The following is an 18,956-nucleotide window of genomic DNA, read 5'->3' as shown; positions in this document are numbered from 1 at the left end:
CAGCACTATCGGTAACACCCGCAGCCCCTGTATCTCAACAGGAGCTGTTAGTCAAGATAATCTAACCTGTCAGTTGTTCCATCAAAAACAAATGGCTGGGGATAAGTTTAAGTATAAAAGTACTTCTAGGCAGAGGTCAAATCCATGGGCGGCACTGGGTACCTAAACATCTAATGTTTAGGTACCCAAATGGACTCTGTCAGAAAGCCAGCTGATGTAAGCCAATTCTGTGGCAGTGACTCATTGAATGGCTTTGTTTCACTGCTCCCGGACTTCACTTCATTGTGGCATGGGTCATGCGACTGGTTGCTTCTTCCGGGTCTTCTCATGTATGCTTTCCTACATGACAGGGTATGTGAACCACAACAATAAACTTCTCTTATTTCGTTCCTTTAGTCTGCTAAATATCCAATAGAAAGAATTTTGTTAGATTTGATTTTTGTTCTGTTTGAGAAGTGCAAAAAAAATTACCTGTTGATCTTGCAAGAAATCCTGTCAAATGAAAACTTATTGAGCTCTCTGCCACTGCTGACTATTATCCGTTACTATTGTTCCCAGTTCTTCCTGAGGACTACAGAGCCCCACCCCAGTGTTATGGAGAGGAGGAGGTGTCTCAAGTCCTGTCCAGTGTCTGTTGTGCTAATACAGTACAGTGAGTGAGCATTGTCACTCTAGGACAGGAAGTGTGTTACTCCTGGCAGAATAACCAGGTGAAAATGGCGGGAAAAAAAATAATTAATGCAGCCACTCAAACTAAGGGCTGTTAAGATGTATATTTAAATTTAGGTATACGCTTTAAAAAGCAGGCAATTTAATGTATAATTCAGGAAGAAGTCGGTATAATGTGCGAGACAAGGAAGATGCCCTACATTAACAAAAAGGGGTAAGAAAACCATCTGCCATTTTTGGCCCATTAACATAACTTGTCATCTTCTAGACAATTAAAAACAATGCGGGGAATTTATCAAAACTGGAGCAGACAAAATCTGGAGCAGCTGCCCAGGGCAACCAATTGGCTTCTCTCTTCAGTTTGTTCAGTTAAGATTTGAAAGTGACAGAGAGAAGCTGATTGGTTGCTGTGCACAGCTACTCTAGATGTTGTCTGCTCCAGTTTTGATAAATTCCCCTCAATGTTTTACAGAACGGTATTTGCTTTCTTTAATACAAACAGTAGCAATAAGCAGAAGATCAGCAGTTATAATTTTATTAATTCACTACAGCTTAGCATAGTAAATTGATTGAGGAATATCCCATCATAACTAAAGGTAAATGTTAAAGGCCATAGCAAAAATAAATATATAAAAAACTGATTTGACCTGAATAAATGAGTGCTGGATACATGGCATGCTCTATTCACAAGACAACACATCTGTGTTTCGGGGAGTGGATATATCTTCTATATTCTGCAAGCTGATTCAAGTAGAAGTGTGAAGGCCACCTGTGTTTTTCTACAAACTCCAGTTCTTCAGCTGCATGAAAAAGGAAAAAAAAACTATTAAGTCTCAGAATGTTTACAGAATGTTTACATGGGCAAGTCTATCATTAAGAAAGATGACAAATGGAATGAGGCATGGCCATTTCTAATCTGATAGAGTAAGAACCTTTGTTGAGTTGGGTTTCCCCAAGGGGTCACTCATCTCACAGTCCCTCAGATGTTTCTTATTTTTATGTAGGGCTGCAACAACTAAATTGACATAATCGATGATTGAAAAAGTTGTCAACTTTTTCAATCATTGATTAATCTGCTTCCGATTGGTTGGTCCTGTTCACGGCTTCACACACGCTGCGCGCCACACTTCCTCCCCACCTCATGCTCGGCGCTGCCAGACCCACCGGGCCACATCAACGCTGCACACGCCGCACCTCCTCCCCGCCTCATGCTCACCGCCTGCCCACATCCACGATCGGCACAGGGACGCGGGGAGAAGTAAAGAGAAGCAGGTGTGGGCAGATGACAGCCGCCGATAGACAGGCCCGATCTCAGAAACAAGTTGCTGGAAGACTGCTCAGGTAAGCCTGCACTTTCCCCCACATGGTGCTCTATAATGTATTGCTGGGATAGTGGGATTTGTAGTCCTCTATAGCCGGTGCCATTCTGTAGTGTGCTGTATAATGCATTATTGCTGGGATTTGTAGTCTTCTATACAGCGCAATGCGGAATACCACCAGCTATAGCGGAATACAACAAATCACAGCAATAGTACATTATCGCTGGCGGTATTCTGCATTGCACTGTATAATGTACTATGGCTGGGTTTTGTAGTCCTCTATAGCTGGTGGTATTCTGCATTGCGCTGTATAGAAGACTACAAATCCCAGCAATAATGCATTATACAGCACACTACAGAATGGCACCGGCTATAGAGGACTACAAAACCCAGCAATAGTACATTATACAGTGCAATGCAGAATACCGCCAGCTATAATGTACTATTGCTGTGATTTGTTGTATTCCTCTATAGCTGGTGGTATTCCGCATTGCGCTGTATAATGTACTACTGCAGGGTTATGTAGTCCTCTATAGCTGGTGGTATTCCGCATTGCGCTGTATAATGTACTATTGCTGGGTTTTGTAGTCCTCTATAGCCGATGCCATTCTTCATCATTGCTGTATAATTTTACACTTTTCATTTCACTATATTGCACACCACACTTTTTTTTTTCTTTTTTACTTCCACCGCTCCAAGCTTGCTCCTGTGATGGACTACAATCTCAATACAAACTAGCAGTCCCATCAGTGGAGCCATTTTTTAAAATGTATTTTATTTTTTATCCGATTAATTGAACTTAATAATCGGCTAACTAATCGATTTTGAAAATAATCGTTAGCTGCAGCTCTATTTTTATGGACAAAAAAAAACTTACCTTAAATGATGTTTCTTAATCCGATCTTCTTCTTTCCTGTGGTTTTAATCTGTCTCTCCAGCACTGCTGCGGGTCTCCGATCCAGCGCTGACTCCTCTGTCCTTGCTGGCACTTCCTGTCCCACGGTGTCTGCATGCGGGTGCATGCGTCCATAGACTTACCTTGTGTCTCTCCTCGTCTCCCGGCCGAAAATCTGAACTGCGCATGTGCCCGCCCCCGTTGGACGGGAGCGCGTAGAGAAGACACAGGTAAGTTTAAACCTCTTTTAAAGCGTTTAAAAAAAACAAAAACTTTTTGCATATATCTACTGCATTTATCATGACACTAAGCCAAATGCCAGGACAGAATAGTAAGAGGTCTAACAAACACCTACAACTTTTTATTTTGTGTTGCCTGCTCACTTTTGAACATTTTCAGGCAAATGAAGAGTTACAAATGAGAGTTACAGTATGGTGCTGCATTATATGGTGGCACTTTAAAGTAAAGTAAACCAGTAAGAACTACGGATGCACCGATATTTCGGCCCCCAAAATGTATCGGACGAAAATGGCACTTTTGGCAAAGTGCCGAAAGTTTAATTTTTTGGGCTAAAATTGCAGTGCTTTCTCTCCTCCCCACTGGGCGCTGCTCTGTGCCCCAGCAGGGAGGAGAGAGGCTGTCACAGGAGGCCGAGCGATGCGGGAGGAGAGCGCTGTGAGCGGCCAGCGACTCTGCTCCCCGCACTGCTCGTTCGGCCTCCTGTGACAGCCGATCCAGGATGGAAAGTGAATACAAACACTCAGCGATCAGTGATCACTGAGTGTTTGTAAAAAATTGAGGGCAGAGTATGTTTACTGTGTCCCCAATTATAAATGAATTGGAAGCGATCTATATCACTTCCTGTTCATTCATGATTGTGGTTATAGTAAACCCACTATGTCCACACGTTATGAATAAACAGGAACACTCACAGAGGATTCCTGTTTACTTATAACAGGGGCTGCAGAAAAAGAGATTGAGGACTTTGTGCCCTCAATCTCTTTTCTATTTTAAAAGGGAAATATCGGGGGTCTGTTTAGACCCTTAGTATTCCCCCAAAGCCCTTTATTAAATAAAATGATTTAATTAAAAAAAATAAAAATTAAAACGTTTATAAAAAATAAATAAAAATACAAAATTTTAAAAAAATACATTTTTGGTTTCAGTTTTGGCCTGACATTTTTTTCTCTAGTAATAACCGTAGGCAACATGTAGTCCCACGGTGGGTGGTGTAAAAGTAAAAGCAGTCAATGTAATGTACAGTTCACAATGGTGGTTCTGCTTATAAACAAGACCCAGATTTTTTCTATTTTTTTAAAATATATATTTATATGTTTTATGGGAAAAAAGTAGCACCTGGAGTATGGGGCATTAACATTTACACATCTCTAACAAGGCATGATCACTAAGGACAGCCCTTTGACCCTGCACTTCCTGTGTTCACTTTACAACTACACATAAAGATCATTTTATTTGCGAGTGTGAACCTTGATTCACAGTTGAAGGTTTTGTAGCTTGAAGCCTAAAACATCTAAATGTCCAACAACTCAAAATTGGGTACATGCGCTACTTTGGCAGCAAAATGGGGCAATTTTGGCCCCACATACTTTAATGGAAGTGCCAGAAAATCACCTAAATACACTTGAAAATGTTTTTTAAGGCTAAACAACCATCTCCTTCTCCTAGTACATAGCTTTTCATTGGCTAAAACAAAAAAAGCTGCAGCCTGAAAAAACGCACAAATAAAAGCACTACAAAATCTGTAAGTGCTCAGGTGAGAATACAGCCTGAGGGCGTGTGATATAGGCACTTGGTAAGGGGGAGTCAGGTCAGCAGAAAGTCCTTATACAAAGGAACAACACTGGTATAGATATTTCACTAATCTCCCTTAAGGAGTTCCCCATGTGTTTTTCTTCGTATTATTTATCCTCTAAGGAATCAAGGCATGTAGGGAGAGTTTCTAATACTCTGTGCAAAATGAACAAACTAAAGCCAGACTATTCCTGTTGTTGCTATAGCACCATAACCCTAAGGTTGTAAACCCAGTTTATACGTTTTATAAACACAACTGTGTGGACTCAACTTACTGCTTTTGCACCATAAAAATTACCTGTCTAAAGATAATGTGGGCAATTACAAGGGAAAGGTGTTGGCAAAGGCTAAAGGAAAATGTGTGCATAGCCTCGGTCAAGGTCCGGGAAGAAGAAGAGGAGAACTTGGGCTTAGGCACAACCGGATCTGATGTTCTACTAAAGGGAGTAGTTGTCTACCCCCACAAAGTGCTCAGAAAGAAAGAGAATGGGTTGTTTTTTTCTATCTGACCCAAAGAGGCACTAATGGAGTGGAGATAAGCCTCTATTCTAGTAAGGTTGTGTCTACTGACAGAGGAAGTATTCTGGGTGGCTCACAATGGAGCAGGGGTGTGGCCCTGGAACGTGAAGCTTCTACCTACTGGTATTCAGGGGTGCTAATGGAGAGCATCCTAGTGAAAGATTTCATCTGCCATGGCAACTTTCAGTAGGATGTAAGCTTTCTCTTGTGTAACCAGTCCCCAAACTCCAGGTACTGGCCTTTACTACCTAATGACTAAATGACCCACAAAATATGACCTACGCAGTCAAATCAGATTTTGAAGCAGATACTCCTCAACTATTTGTTTGCATTTGTTTGATTCTGTGTTATAGTGGACACTTTCAGTATTTGCACATACATTACATAGTTACATAGTTACATAGTATTTGAGGTTGAATAAAGACATTAGTCCATCAAGTCCAACCTATTAGGATCTCATTCTAGGAGTACCTGTACCCCTGTATATTACGGTCCCTTAAGAAATCGTCCAAAAGTTTCTTGAACAATTCCACATTCTTTGCTGAAATCACTGTCTGTGGCAGTGAGTTCCAGACCCTAACTGATCTTACTGTGAAGAACCCCCTTCGCCCCTTGTGCTGGAATTTTTTTTCCACCAATTTTAGGTGGTGGCCTCTAGTTTTTGTAATGGAGTTAATTTTAAACTTTCCTTACGTAAAGGATAAAGTACCTGAAAGATCTTGAAAATCCAACTTCTGACTGAAGATTAAATAGTGTGCAGCAATAAAATAGAGCAGCCACGTGTACAGGCTTTCAGAGTTATAAAACTGCAAAACAGGGAAAAGAGTAATGAATAGAACACAGTATATCATGAATATATGGTATATGCATATTTTTCATTTTAAGATACAGTAGTCATGTCCGATGGTGACCCTTCTTCCACCAGAGCTAAGGTAATGTTTCTGGAGCTTATGACTGCGTGCAGTCTTTCTCATAGAAGCAGGAGGCTACTTGATTAGGTGTCAGAGTACCCAATGATTATTTAATGCAGCATTCTCATAAGTATCCCATGAACCTAAAGTATGTCTTTCAACACTGTGCAAGATTGTAAAAGTTAGGTGCAATTAGTATGGCAAAGTGCCAGGTATGAAGGCTAATCGTAGTAATCATGCGTTTTTTTCCATTCAGCTCTGTGATCACCCCATCCAGTGAATCCCCCCTGCCAGATTTGCTGTTGTCAGAATACCTGAACACTGACTACAGCTGACTGGCTACAGTCACTGCCTTTGCAAATGCCCTTCTTTGAGCTTTTTGTTTAAAATTCATTGTCTCGGTCAAGAAATATTAAATGTTTTAATTTGACATTTGTTGCCGTATACATTTGGCATGGTCTAACTACAAAAACAAAACAAAAAATTATAGCTGAATTTTTTATTCTTGAATATTTAATAATACAACTTTAACCTGACCTCTGGCCATTAATCTACCTCAACTCCTAAACATGTCACTAAAGCTTAACCTAACCCTTAGACTAAACCCTAAACTTACCTCTATCTATCCACGGAATTTAACCTTAACCTAAACCTAATCCTGAAAAGGAACCAACTTCTTAACCTGAACCATAAATCTAATGTATAAGTTATAAAGGACAATTTTTTGTAGCTCGATCGTGCTACTAAAATCACTAGCGATTAATTGCTAAGGGTAGTATGTATCAATCACAGTCAATTGGAGCATTAGTGAGATAATGCGCAGTTAAGGTTCAGCCAAAAATTTTATTCGTTTTGAAGAAGTTTTGAAGGGTTAGAACCTCCATTCAACAAAGTTTACTCTCACTTCCTATACTGTAAAGAAGGATAGAAACTCTCTTTGATTTTGTTTCAGTCTAAAGCTGGCCATACACTGGGTGAATATTGCACAGTGGGGGCCCCCCGGTTGGCACCCTTTTGTCTCACATCCTTCGATCAGAAAATCTAAGGAGCTGGATGAAAAATTCTGTGTGAACAGTGACAGCAAGCAATCAGCAGCTGCTAATGTTTGGATATTCTCAGTGGCACGCACACTGCCATCAGAATACAAAGAACACAGCAGGAGATTCATCCATCCACACTGTTTAGTGTGGATGGATGAGTGTTTATTTTTTTTCTTCGCTCAGCCTATGACAGCGTATGGCCAGCTTTAGTCCCTGTTGCAGATTTTCTCTCACGCTCCATTTTATGCAACAGACAATACAGGAAGAGAGGAAAACCTGTCACAACCCCACAAAGCAGCAAATACCCTTCAGGAGATCCAATAGATTTAAACTGCTAAAGCATGCTTTAGCTTACACAATAGTGAGCCATTGATCCTTCTGTTTAGCCATTTATCACAACTTTTAGAGAAGAATTGCTAGCAATTTAATAATGTGATTGGGCTGCTAAAAATTGCTTGTGTCGCTCTTTCCTAATACTGAAAGTGTACCAACATTTGTGTTGTAGTACCCATTGACGTAAAGTATGTCACCAGCACACCAAAGATCTGTGTCCAAAACCACTTTACTGACGTTTGTGCATTTTGTCGACTAAATAGCAACGTTTCGAGGCCACGCAGAAATGTTGCTATTTACTTCACAAAATGCACGAACATCAATAAAGACATTTTGGACACAGATCCTTGGTGTGCTAGTTACATACTTTACTTCTCGGATTTAAGCACTCATTCTATAAGGCGTTTACCGGTCAGGAGTGCGGCAGGATATCTAGAGGGCGCTACCCGTAGACATCACACCTAGCCATCCAATAACTTTGGATTCACAGGTTTAAATGTATATTCATCTATGCAGAATGGCAGATCACAGCAAACAACTTCTGTGCACCTCCAATACAGAAAAAGTATTACAGCTGAGATGGAAAATGGAGTCACACAGCTTAGTGGTTTCCTGTGCAAGATTTTAATCTCATTTCTCATATATAGTAGGACTCCATTAAAACTTTTCACAATTTTGGGTAGAGTGGGAAAGGGCTAGAATGTCTAAATGTGAATTCAGAGTCTGACTTTCCTCCTCACATCCAGCCTTGAAGACCACTTAGAAGGTTCAGGGAATCTCCACAATGAGGACACAGGCAACTATATAAACTGGAAACAGGTTCTAACCCTTGCTGAGCTTTTAGCACCCGATGTCCAAAATAAAATCATTTCTGGCAGGAGTTTAATGATGTAATAAAGTTTTTGATGGTGATATAGTCTTGAAGGCATGAATATACAGGTAAAAATTGAATGCTGAGCTGACCATTGATGCCGTTGGACATAATATCAGTATCATCTTCTTTCACAGATATTTTTATGAACATGTATCATCAGATTGTCTGCAAATCTTCATATTGCATGGAATGTGGACATTTCTGGGGAGAAGAGGGAACAGTAATGGTTGGTCACATATAACCAACACTGCCAGATAGTGATTGCCCCTGAGTTTGTTTGGTCATGGTGTCTACTGCTATGCACAGTCCAGAGGATCATTCGTCCCTGATCTGGCTGAAAATAGATGAAAGGGATATTGATCATCTCATATTTACTATTGTTAGAAATCCAGAAGATAGCTGAAATGAGCAGCCATTATGGTTTTCCCATATAACTGTAAAGTGAAAAAATATTTTGATAATCCTTCTTTCTTCTATTCAGTGTTGAGAGCCAATTATTAACATTGTAAGTTGACCCTCTTTATGGATTGTCATATATTTGGTTATGTGCAGGAAGTATCAGACAATACCTTGGCCTTTTTAAGTAGCGAGACCACACTTAGGCTTGACGATGACAGCTCTCTGCTTGGCATGCTCTGGAGCTGAGTGATGATGTAATGTTCACATACGTGTTGTAGCCGAGACACCTGGTACATCTCAGAGCAAATCATCAGTGACATGGCTTGTAGAATGCTAGCTAATAAAGGACATGGAATTAATGATTGTGTAGTTACAGGTGCACACCATACCAGAAACAGAATATAACATAACTATTCTATGAAATGTCTAAGGGTAAGTTCACACCAGATGCAGTGCGTTCCAGTCCTATTCTGGCCGGAACGCACTGCATCGCATTGCGGCCGGCTCACTTTTTTGTGGGGCATGAGGGGGCGTGGCGGGCGATTTAAGTGAATGGTGCCGTAGCCACGCCCTCCGGCCGCAATGCGATTGCCCGGCACATTGTGCCTGCGGTCCGGTGCATTGCGATCAAAATGCTGCATGCACTATTTTGATTGCACCGCACTGGACCGCAAGCACAATGTGCCTTGCGATTCCGTGCGGGTGATCGCATTGCGGCCGTAGGACATGGCTACAGTGCCATTCACTTCAATGGCCCGCCACGCCCTCTCCTGCTCCACAAAAAAGTGAGCAGTGTGTTCCGGTCAGAATCAGACGGGAACGCACTGCATCTGGTGTGAAAGTACCCTGAGCCTTTACTTGGAGAAACAGAATCCCAACAAAGAAAGATGATATGGAACACACACACACACGCTGTATATATTAATATTGGTGGCTAAAGTGATTGCATATGAAATCCTAGTTCAAACTTCTTGTGATTTAAACAAACATAATCTGGTCATTTTCTAGAAAAAAATGGCAACACATCAAAACAATATAAACTTAATGAGTGTTCTTAATTTTGGACTTATCAGATAACAACTGGGGTGTCCATACTGCATTTTATAAGAATCCCACATTAACAAGGAACGCATACATTTTTGTTATAATAATGAAAACTGTAGAACCCATTTTGAATATTTTGCTTTATAGTTTGATGTTGCCCATTTGCAAATATACAGCTCCAAAAAAAAAACCAGTATATTTTTAGTAAGTACATTTAAAAAAAAAATAATTGTACTATTTAATCATAATTTTTGACAAAATGTTTAGTTTTACTAAATTTGCCCTCTAGTGGTCATCTGCATTACCAGGCATGTGATTAGTATTCTCTGCTTAAAACTGAAATATGGTCAAAAATGAAAAGATACTATGCAATAAAGCTGTAATACTTAAACCCTAGAAGTACTTGTTTGTAGAAGCACGGCAAGCAGTGTCCGTTATGTACCTTAGATCCCAGCATCTGATTGCTTTAATAGTGTCACAACAGACATGGTCTTCAACTCCATAGAAATGGCAGCAGTGTCGCCCTTTGCATTGCACTGCTCTGGATTGGCATGTGATTACTTTATTGAGGTCATGTGTATGATCAGAGGATCAGAGGCTGCTGTGGAGTATCTGACCTAGCTTGTCAATCACTGTAAAGATCACACCTATGACCCACCTACCTGCTGTATGCATGTTGAAATACAGTTTACCGTAGGAGACACAGCAGCTAACACAGCAGTTGGAAATGACAAGTTAGCTCTACATAACTCCTCCCAAGATCAGTACAAGATTCTAAAGCAAGGACACACAAGACTAAGGATCAACTACATTACTGAGGTTTCGTGGGGTTAGTTGGTAAATAACAAAACGGGCACATGCTATATTTAGTAGCACATTAAAGCGCATCTAAACCCAAAAGCAAAAATTAAATAGATTGTAGCTTACCAGTCCTTTAATGAGTTGGCTGCATTAGTTTTCTTTTGTCTGGCTTTTTTCCCTTTATTTTTACCTGGTAATCCTGCAAATAACACACTTCCTGTCCCTGGGTAGTTACACTCACTTATCCACTGTATCAATGGGAGCAGCCATTGCATCACCTTTGTTCCTCTCCATTAAATTGAGGCTGATGGGATAAGTAGTTTACAGACGGAAGTTAAGATAAGATTCCTTCCATTTCAGCGCCCAGGAAGTGAGACTGACACTGTATTTCTGGCAGGATCAACATGTTTTTTTTCTGTTCTTAAAAAGATAGTTCTTAGCTTTAATGCAACCACCACATTGAAGGACTGGTAAAACCACCTATATAAGACATTTTGGGTTTTAGATATGCTTTAAAGTAAACCAGTATTTAAAAAAAAATCCAAATAAACCCCACACTGTGTACGAACCAACCCCACTGTTGTCATCATCCCTAATCCCTATTGCAGCTCCTCTGAAGATCCTTCCAGATACTGATGAAACCCAAATTGGTTGGTGCCTGCAATCTGCCATGCCTCCTACTCCCCCTTGTATGTGGTTCTGTTGACTGAACACTTCGGTAATGAGAGCTGCTTTGTATGGGGGCAAGAGGCACACACATGGGTGCATCATATCTGGAGGTGCACAGATTTTCCCAGGGTTTGCAATGCAGGTTGGGGCTGGAACAGGAGCAGTAAAGGTTATTAAAGTCATTAAAAGGTGCCTTCTTCACAGCAATTGCTTAGTTTGGCCATTTCTTTTTAACAGGTTTCTTTTAATGGCTACTCAGGTATGCTTGATTATGACAGAAAAGGCCTGACCTACCATGTGATGCTACCAATTATAAGGAATGGCTTGACGTAATTAGACATGTTCTGACCTTTATGGCAGGCAGAGGTGTTCAATGTTGCACATGGAGATTTCCCTATTCTATATAGAAGAGTAAAGAATCAAAGCACTGCATGTGCACCAATGTCACCCGGGAAGGGAGGGAGGGAGGATGAGTATTCTGGTGGAAGGTCACACAAATCTTTTCATGAGTGGCAGATATTTTCCATAGAAGGTATCCATCTCAATGGCCAGCAACAGTACTACTAAGCAACAAGCAAGGTTGGCATATGTAATGAGCAAATAATGACTCCTATATCTCCATATACGGTATTTTACCAAACCATATATAAATGCAATGCTTCAAAAATTAGCAATCCTTAATAAGGTTATGGACCACAAATAGATCACAACCATTTATTTATCTAATAAGATTATATTTTTTTATCACAGAAAGCAAGTTTAAATTACTTTGTATTGAGCTGGCACTGAAGAGCTTCAGTAAGATTTTTTGGATCATTCAGATAAATAAAAGATTTTCCAGCACACGGAATTCTGGTAAAATATTCTTGTTTATTCCAAATGCATCTGTAAAGTTAGCAACCTCAACCAGTTGCCAATTGAACCGGTTGCTAACTTTACAGATGCATTTGGGATCAACAGGAATATTTTGTGAGAATTCCATGTGCCGGCCATCTTTATTAATTATTGGTAGGGATACACCGATATCGTTTTTTCGGTATTGAGTACCGATATTTTGCTTTTGGTGCTCGCTGATACCGAATACCGATACCGGTGCTTCCACTGGCATGGAACCGGCTTCCCGGGCAATCAGGAAGCGGGGCGGCATGTAATGACATGCTGCCCAGCTTCCTGATTGCCCGGGAAGCCGACTCCATGTTGTTTGGCCAGCTCGTTTGTGATTGGTCGGGAAACCGGCTTCCCAGCCAATCAGCATGCAGCTGGCTTCCCGGCCAATCAGGAAGCCGGGAGGCGGGTCATTACTCGCCACCCGGCTTAATGATTGCCCAGTAAGCCGGCTCAATGTTCCCCTACAGGACTACCGATCAGAGAAAATTTTCTTCTGAATGGAAGTTCTGGTATTGGGGAAGGTATCGGAGTATTTGGGCGAGTACGAGTATTGGTATCATTGCATCCCTAATTATTGGTATTGATATAGTGCTGATGATTTATGCAGAGCTTTACATAGTTGCACATTCACATCAATCCCTGCCCTCAATGAGCTTACAAGGCAGAAGTGCTAACCACTATGCCAATGAGCTGCATCTTTTCTTTATCCTATTGCTGTGATGCTCCAAGACGGAGTGTTTTCTGTAGACCAGATGTGGCATAGAAGACATATTCATGGGGTAAGCTGTGTTTATTTCTTCCTAATGGATCTTTTGGATCATTGCCTGTAGACAGTGTTTGCCAGACTTGTGGCTGATTCCTTGGTAGTACAATCTTTAGTTTCATAGATTGCTCTATAACAAATGTATCTTCCAAAAAACTCAAATCAGTAAATACATATGCAGATATGTCAGTCAATATCAATGGGGGCTTCCAGGTACAGGAAGTTAGCATGCAAATATTTTTCAAGGTAAACAATTGCTGTAACTAATGGCGACCGTTTAAATGTCATATTGCCTTCACAAATGATTTATGGAAACTGGAAAAAGAAGAAAGATAGAGCTGTTGGCATTGTAATAATTTAAGTTGTATGTTTCTTTCTTTAAACTGAACTATGAAAAGGAAATTATAACACCTCCACTTTTCACGAATCAGACCCACAGAGTGAAGATGATTAAATCCCCAAAAAATCCAGCTTACCGGGGCAATAGGAATCTTTGTAAATATATTCCAGAAAAGCAAGGAATGTGTCTTTGGGCATGTCATGAATAGGAATAAGAATTTGATTGGCTTCAGAGTAACTTCCACTGAACATGGCAGACATGACATTACAACGAGCTGACAGCACTGCTCGGTGCGCTGGGATTTTTGCATCTATGGTAAAAAAAAAAAATATACAGATTAGCGATTAAATGTGAATATGTAAACCACACTATTATCCTAGAGTAAAATACACCGTAACTCATACACATGATGATGCTTACTGGTACCTGTAGCAGACTAACACCTAATGCAAGATCATGACGGCTCTTCCTGCTAGTTACAGATATATACAGAAGATGAAGAGGTCCTTTCTTTTAAAATATAAAAGCTTCAATTTGTGCAAAACATATAGATAGAATCATAAACTTAAAGTGACACTAAACTCGGGAGTTAAATCTTAAAAATATATTCACGTACCTTAACTATTAACAAAAACGTATCTTATGTGTGTATCACTCGGCTGTAGATCCTCCAATCATCTCTGAATTGGTGCTGACACTGTCCTTACTTCTGGAGGGTGGCTACTTTTGTTCCCCATGGTCCCTGTGTATGTTGCAAAGTAGCCACAGCTCTAAGCTCGCTCCTGTGATGGACTTCAATTTCAATACAAATAAGTAAACTAAACATGAGTTTGTAATCCATCACATGAGCGAGCTCAGTGTGGTGGCTACTTTACAACACACACAGGGACCATGGTGAACAAAAGTAGCCCCCCTCCAGAGGGAAGGACAGTGTCAGTGACAGTGTCAGTGATAGGTTGACTACTGTGTTAACTTCCCTGGAGCTGAGTGATGTGTCAGTGAGTGACGCTACAGACATGAAGATAGATCCAAAGAGCACTGGTGTCTCTCTCCCTAGTGAGGGCAGAAGATTTCTATGGGAAATTAACACTGGATGCTCATTCAATGCAAGTATTATTCGAGTTTTTTACCTTCTTTTAATAAAGTTGTTTTACTTTTATGGAGTACACCATGGTTTGTGATTTGACAGGTCAGAGCCGTTTGGGCGGTGAAAGGGGAACCTACTCAATATTCGGAGGGTGGTCATAATGTTATGGCCGATTAGTGTGTGTGTATATTATTTATTGGTGAATGGCACGCCCCCCTCCCTACATTTTTTGTAGCTCGATGGGGCAGATAATATTCACGGTATCCAAAAGATCTAAAATAAATCAGCCTTTATGGTTATATTATGGTATCAGTGTCGATACTGAGCATTTCGGCGAGTATTCGTACTGGCCCAAATGCTCCGATACTTACCCCGATACCGGCACATCCGGCAGAGGCAGATTCCCTCTGACCGGTAGTGCCATGAGGTAGCATGGAGCCGCCTTCCTAGCCAATCAGCTGGGTCAGGAAGCTGATTGGTCAGGAAGCCAGGGTGCCTTGCAGTGTCGCGAGGGAGCGTGAAGCCGGTTTCCTGATTGGCCGCGAAGCCGGATCCACGCTACCACGGGATGCCGATATCAGTACTCGGTATCGGCGAGTACTAAACAAAAAAATACCAGCACTCATACTCGATACCAAAAAAACGGTATCGGTGCATCCCTAGTTATATATACAGGTAATCTCTCTGTTATCCGGTATTCAACTAACCAGAACTCTCATCTAACTAAAAAAACAAATCCTCTTTGTACTCACTGTTCTGTGGCGTGTATTATCCTGGAAACGATCGTGTGTCTATTTGTCTTAATTTGCTTTTGATTACTGCATTTCAGTAATATTATGAAGTCAATACAGAGTTTATGTTATGGTATTGTATGGCATTAGTTAGACCTATTTTTAATAGTAACTCTCAAGCAACCAGAAACCAGTTAATGGGGAGTTTATTGTATACAGAAGAAAACTAATGAAGCCAACACAAATAAGAAATTGCAAGCTGAAATATAATACACTTTAATAAGCTGACTCATCTCTATTTCATTCACCAAATTTTACCAACTTGCCTAAAGAAAATGGGTCATTTACCATCCACTTACTGCCTCTGCTTTCAGCAGGGAGTAGACTTTGGACAGTTGATCTGGAGCCGTATCAGATAAATGTTTACTTTCATACTCAACAATTGAATGGGCTGGGCTTCTGGTGTGTCCCTGTGCCTTTAAGGAGGTTGGGCTACCTCCTGGCAAACATGCACCCAATTCATCCTTTGCTATGAATGCTCCAAAATGGAGGCTCTCATAGTGTCAAGGCTAGTCAGGTGACTGGAGGTGTATCAGGATCTCAGCTGCAGAACTCGTAGGGATTAAGGAGGTTAGGAGGAAGGTCCGTGAGCGGCTCCCAATTACAGCAAGGGCGGTTAGGAGACCGCACTCATCATCTACTTCATTAGCAAACTAGGTGGAATAGCCACTGTGAGTAGTGGTTAACAGAACCCACTCCTGCCGCCAGGAGCACCAACCTGTAACTACTGTGGTGTTAATATATATGACAGCAGAGTTCTTAGGCAGTATTTTAAGCAGCAAAGAGTAACCACCTCTATGCATACATACACAGTCCACTCTAAACAATGACAGCTATAGCAAGCGGTGATGGAACATGCAGGTAAGAGCAGGACAGATACGCATAGCAAGCACTTGATTATTGATCTATGGTATTTTGCAAGGTAACAGGTAGCACATACAGCAGCACTATTGGCAAGCACAGGAGCAGGGGGAACTGCATAGGCAATTGGATCACAGACAGATTTCATGCACTTCAACTATTACACTGTGGCTTTAAATGAGAGTTTGATAGCAGTTCAGATATCGACAAGATTAGCAAGCACAAGAACACACAGCAGTCTCTGAGGCACTTGGGTCTGAGACCCACGATACTTGCAGTTAGGTGTTTGGGTAGCTCTTAGCTCACAGCAGCAGGGGAATCTGGCTTGTCTGTAGGTTGTGCGTGTTCGGATGCTGCTGAATTACGGCTCTCAAGTCCTGCAGGTTCTCTGTTCGTCACTCGACTCTCCACAACAAGAGAACGCTGAGTGACGAGCCAGCTGACCCTTTACCCTGGTAGCCGCGACCAGTGGGAGGAGCCGTCGTGACGTCACGCACGAGACGACACGTCGCTGGAGCGCGGGGACACGCCGGGTAAGTCTGTGACACATAGATTAGAATTAGGACCACACTACACAGAGGGGCCTTGATGAGGCAATGTGGCTTCCACATATTGTGCAACTAAAACCTCTTTATTAACCCTGATAGTGTTTTTTTGCAGGCTGGCTGGTGAATGTGCTGGGAAATGTTTGCTTCTGCCACCTTACTCATTTATTTTTATGTGAAGCCCTGTTTATAGAGAGTAAGACCATAGCTCTTTGCTGGACGAAAACCAGACTTCCTACTCAAACACCGAATCTCACTGATAAACCAAAATATACCTGAAAGAAAAGTCATATCTAAGAATATGTAATGGTCTAAAAAATTCGACATTATTTCTGGTACCAAGTGTAATTTTGTTAGATCTCTGCTCACTTCAGTGTACACACAATGATGTTGTGATAAACTTACCTACATAAAATATGTTGTTTTAATCTATTGGAACATACAATATTAATGATTATCATTACAGAACATCTTAGTGCATGCCTTCAGATTTGATAAGTGCATAACTTGTATTGTACTGGCTTGTTCATTTTTGCTGTGCAAACCAAGTTTACTAAATATCTTCGTTGGACCAAACAAATCTGTTAAATTGTGATTGCACATGTTTTTGACAGATTTAAAGCCACTCTTAAGGCATTCACATTAACGTTATGCAATGCCATACCCACCTCCATTACGAAAGGAATTACAGACATCCAAGGGTGATTGGCATATTTTTATATATATAGTGAAGAACAAAGGAAATGGTAATTCATCATACTGAGATTTAATCAACCACATGGACCTAAAATGTGCTGTGACAGGCTCAAAACACACTTTTAATTGACTGTGAATATAAATTTCTGCATAATCTTGTAGCAAAATGGAGTCTGTAGGATCAGAACTAAAATATTTTTTATACTGGATTCATAACATGAATTGTACTGAGGAGATAAACTCAGAATTAGCTTGGTGCATGTAGTATTAAACAAGATCATCTCACTGCTGCCTGCGTTTTACATTGTCATAGCCTGCAATCTATCTCCGCAGCCTCCCCCTTGTTTTATATTGCACTGTAAGTAAGAAGAAAGAAGCTGTGAAGCAAATACAGATCAAGAATTCTTCCTGTGCATCTGCAGAATCACTCAGATATTGACTATCTGCTGAAGTGATATAGGAATTTAACTTTCCTTATCACCAGAGGTGTAATTATTTGTGATGGGGCCCCCTAGCAAAACTTAGCTCTGTGTCCCAAAAGCAATCCTTCAGGTGGGACAAAGTACTATTTGCTTCTATAGTAATTTTATGGGTGGTTACCAAACTGTATAATAATAATAATTGTAACCAAATGCTATTGCTGCCTACTTAATTCATTGTAATGCCACACAGTGTTCACGTCCCTTCTGCTGAGCCCCGTAGTAGCCACATTGTATACTATAGCTTTAGTTATACCCTTTCTTATCAAAACTTCACCAGTGAGGCTTGCAGTATGGTGGGAAAGATGCCTTGTACTACTAGGTTATGCCAGGAAAAGCTTAGCTCTATTGCTTTACAGGATTGTTACCTAATGCAGGGGATTTTGTGCGACCATTACTCCTTTGTATGAATGTATATTTTTTTTTCTGATTTTCTACACAAGGAAGTGGACAATTTTCACTGCAGAGAAGAATATTTCTGGACAATACACACAATGTGATGCCTCCTGCAGAAGTCGCACATTACCTTGTACTTGGAAGATCACATCTGCTAATAATGGGTTGTTAAAAAACTGTCCAAGAGACCCGCACAGCTGAAGTGGATTCTTACGATGGGAAAAAGATTCATCTGTTAAAGGTCTTACCTATAAGAAAGGAAGATAGTGCTTTTTTTAAACTCTCATATTAAAGTGGTGGCCACACAGAGATATGCTTTAACTAGAACTTAACACTGAAAATTAGGAGGGTTACTCAAATGGGAACAATCAAACAAACAATTATGGTTTTGGATATTTTTTTTTTTTTTTAAGTTTGTAGGCTTTTAAATTGATGTTCACTATACCTGTGTTTACTATATCTGCAGAAATCTACTACATCTATACAATCAGACAACTATAACTAAGGATTGCCAGAGCACTGTGGGCTAGGTAAACATGCAGCGCCTCAGTAGCTGTATTCCGTCAGTCTCCTTTTGTCTAAATTAAACCTCAGACAGAGCCATCAGATAAAAGGAAAAGTCACTGCAAGGGTTTTTTGACTTGTGTGTTGTTTAGACAAAAATATTTTTCAATAAAAGTGCTAGGAAAGGCTATACATACACACAAGCACGAGTACACTATATGTATGTGTATATTAAAGTTAAAAAAAGTTCAGAACTAAAGGCACATTTACAATTTTTGTTCTGATCATAATAAAACATAACCAAATAATAAAACTATATAT

The 18,956-nt window shown here is 40.6% G+C and overlaps 1 protein-coding gene across 1 annotated transcript in view; it reads right to left on the bottom strand.

Moving 5' to 3' along the window:
• Positions 1-1,219: 1,219 nt before the first annotated feature.
• The window catches only part of RHOBTB3 (Rho related BTB domain containing 3), a 49,948-nt gene continuing 32,211 nt past the window's right edge, over positions 1,220-18,956 (bottom strand). Inside the window, exons 8-12 of the mRNA XM_018560526.1 lie at positions 18,262-18,379; positions 13,413-13,586; positions 8,942-9,108; positions 5,924-6,020; positions 1,220-1,469 (exon numbers count right to left, since the gene is read on the bottom strand). Of these exons, the coding sequence (XP_018416028.1) occupies positions 1,354-1,469; positions 5,924-6,020; positions 8,942-9,108; positions 13,413-13,586; positions 18,262-18,379 (672 nt within the window). The 3' untranslated portion in view covers positions 1,220-1,353. The remainder of the gene's footprint in view (positions 1,470-5,923; positions 6,021-8,941; positions 9,109-13,412; positions 13,587-18,261; positions 18,380-18,956) is intronic.

The sequence above is a fragment of the Nanorana parkeri genome, unplaced genomic scaffold, assembly GCF_000935625.1.
Source record: "Nanorana parkeri isolate BGI_ZX_2015 unplaced genomic scaffold, ASM93562v1 scaffold462, whole genome shotgun sequence".
In the NCBI taxonomy this organism is placed as follows: Eukaryota; Metazoa; Chordata; class Amphibia; order Anura; family Dicroglossidae; genus Nanorana; species Nanorana parkeri.
The sequence above is the reverse complement of the archived record's forward strand: the minus strand, read 5'-3'. Positions and strand labels throughout refer to the sequence as shown.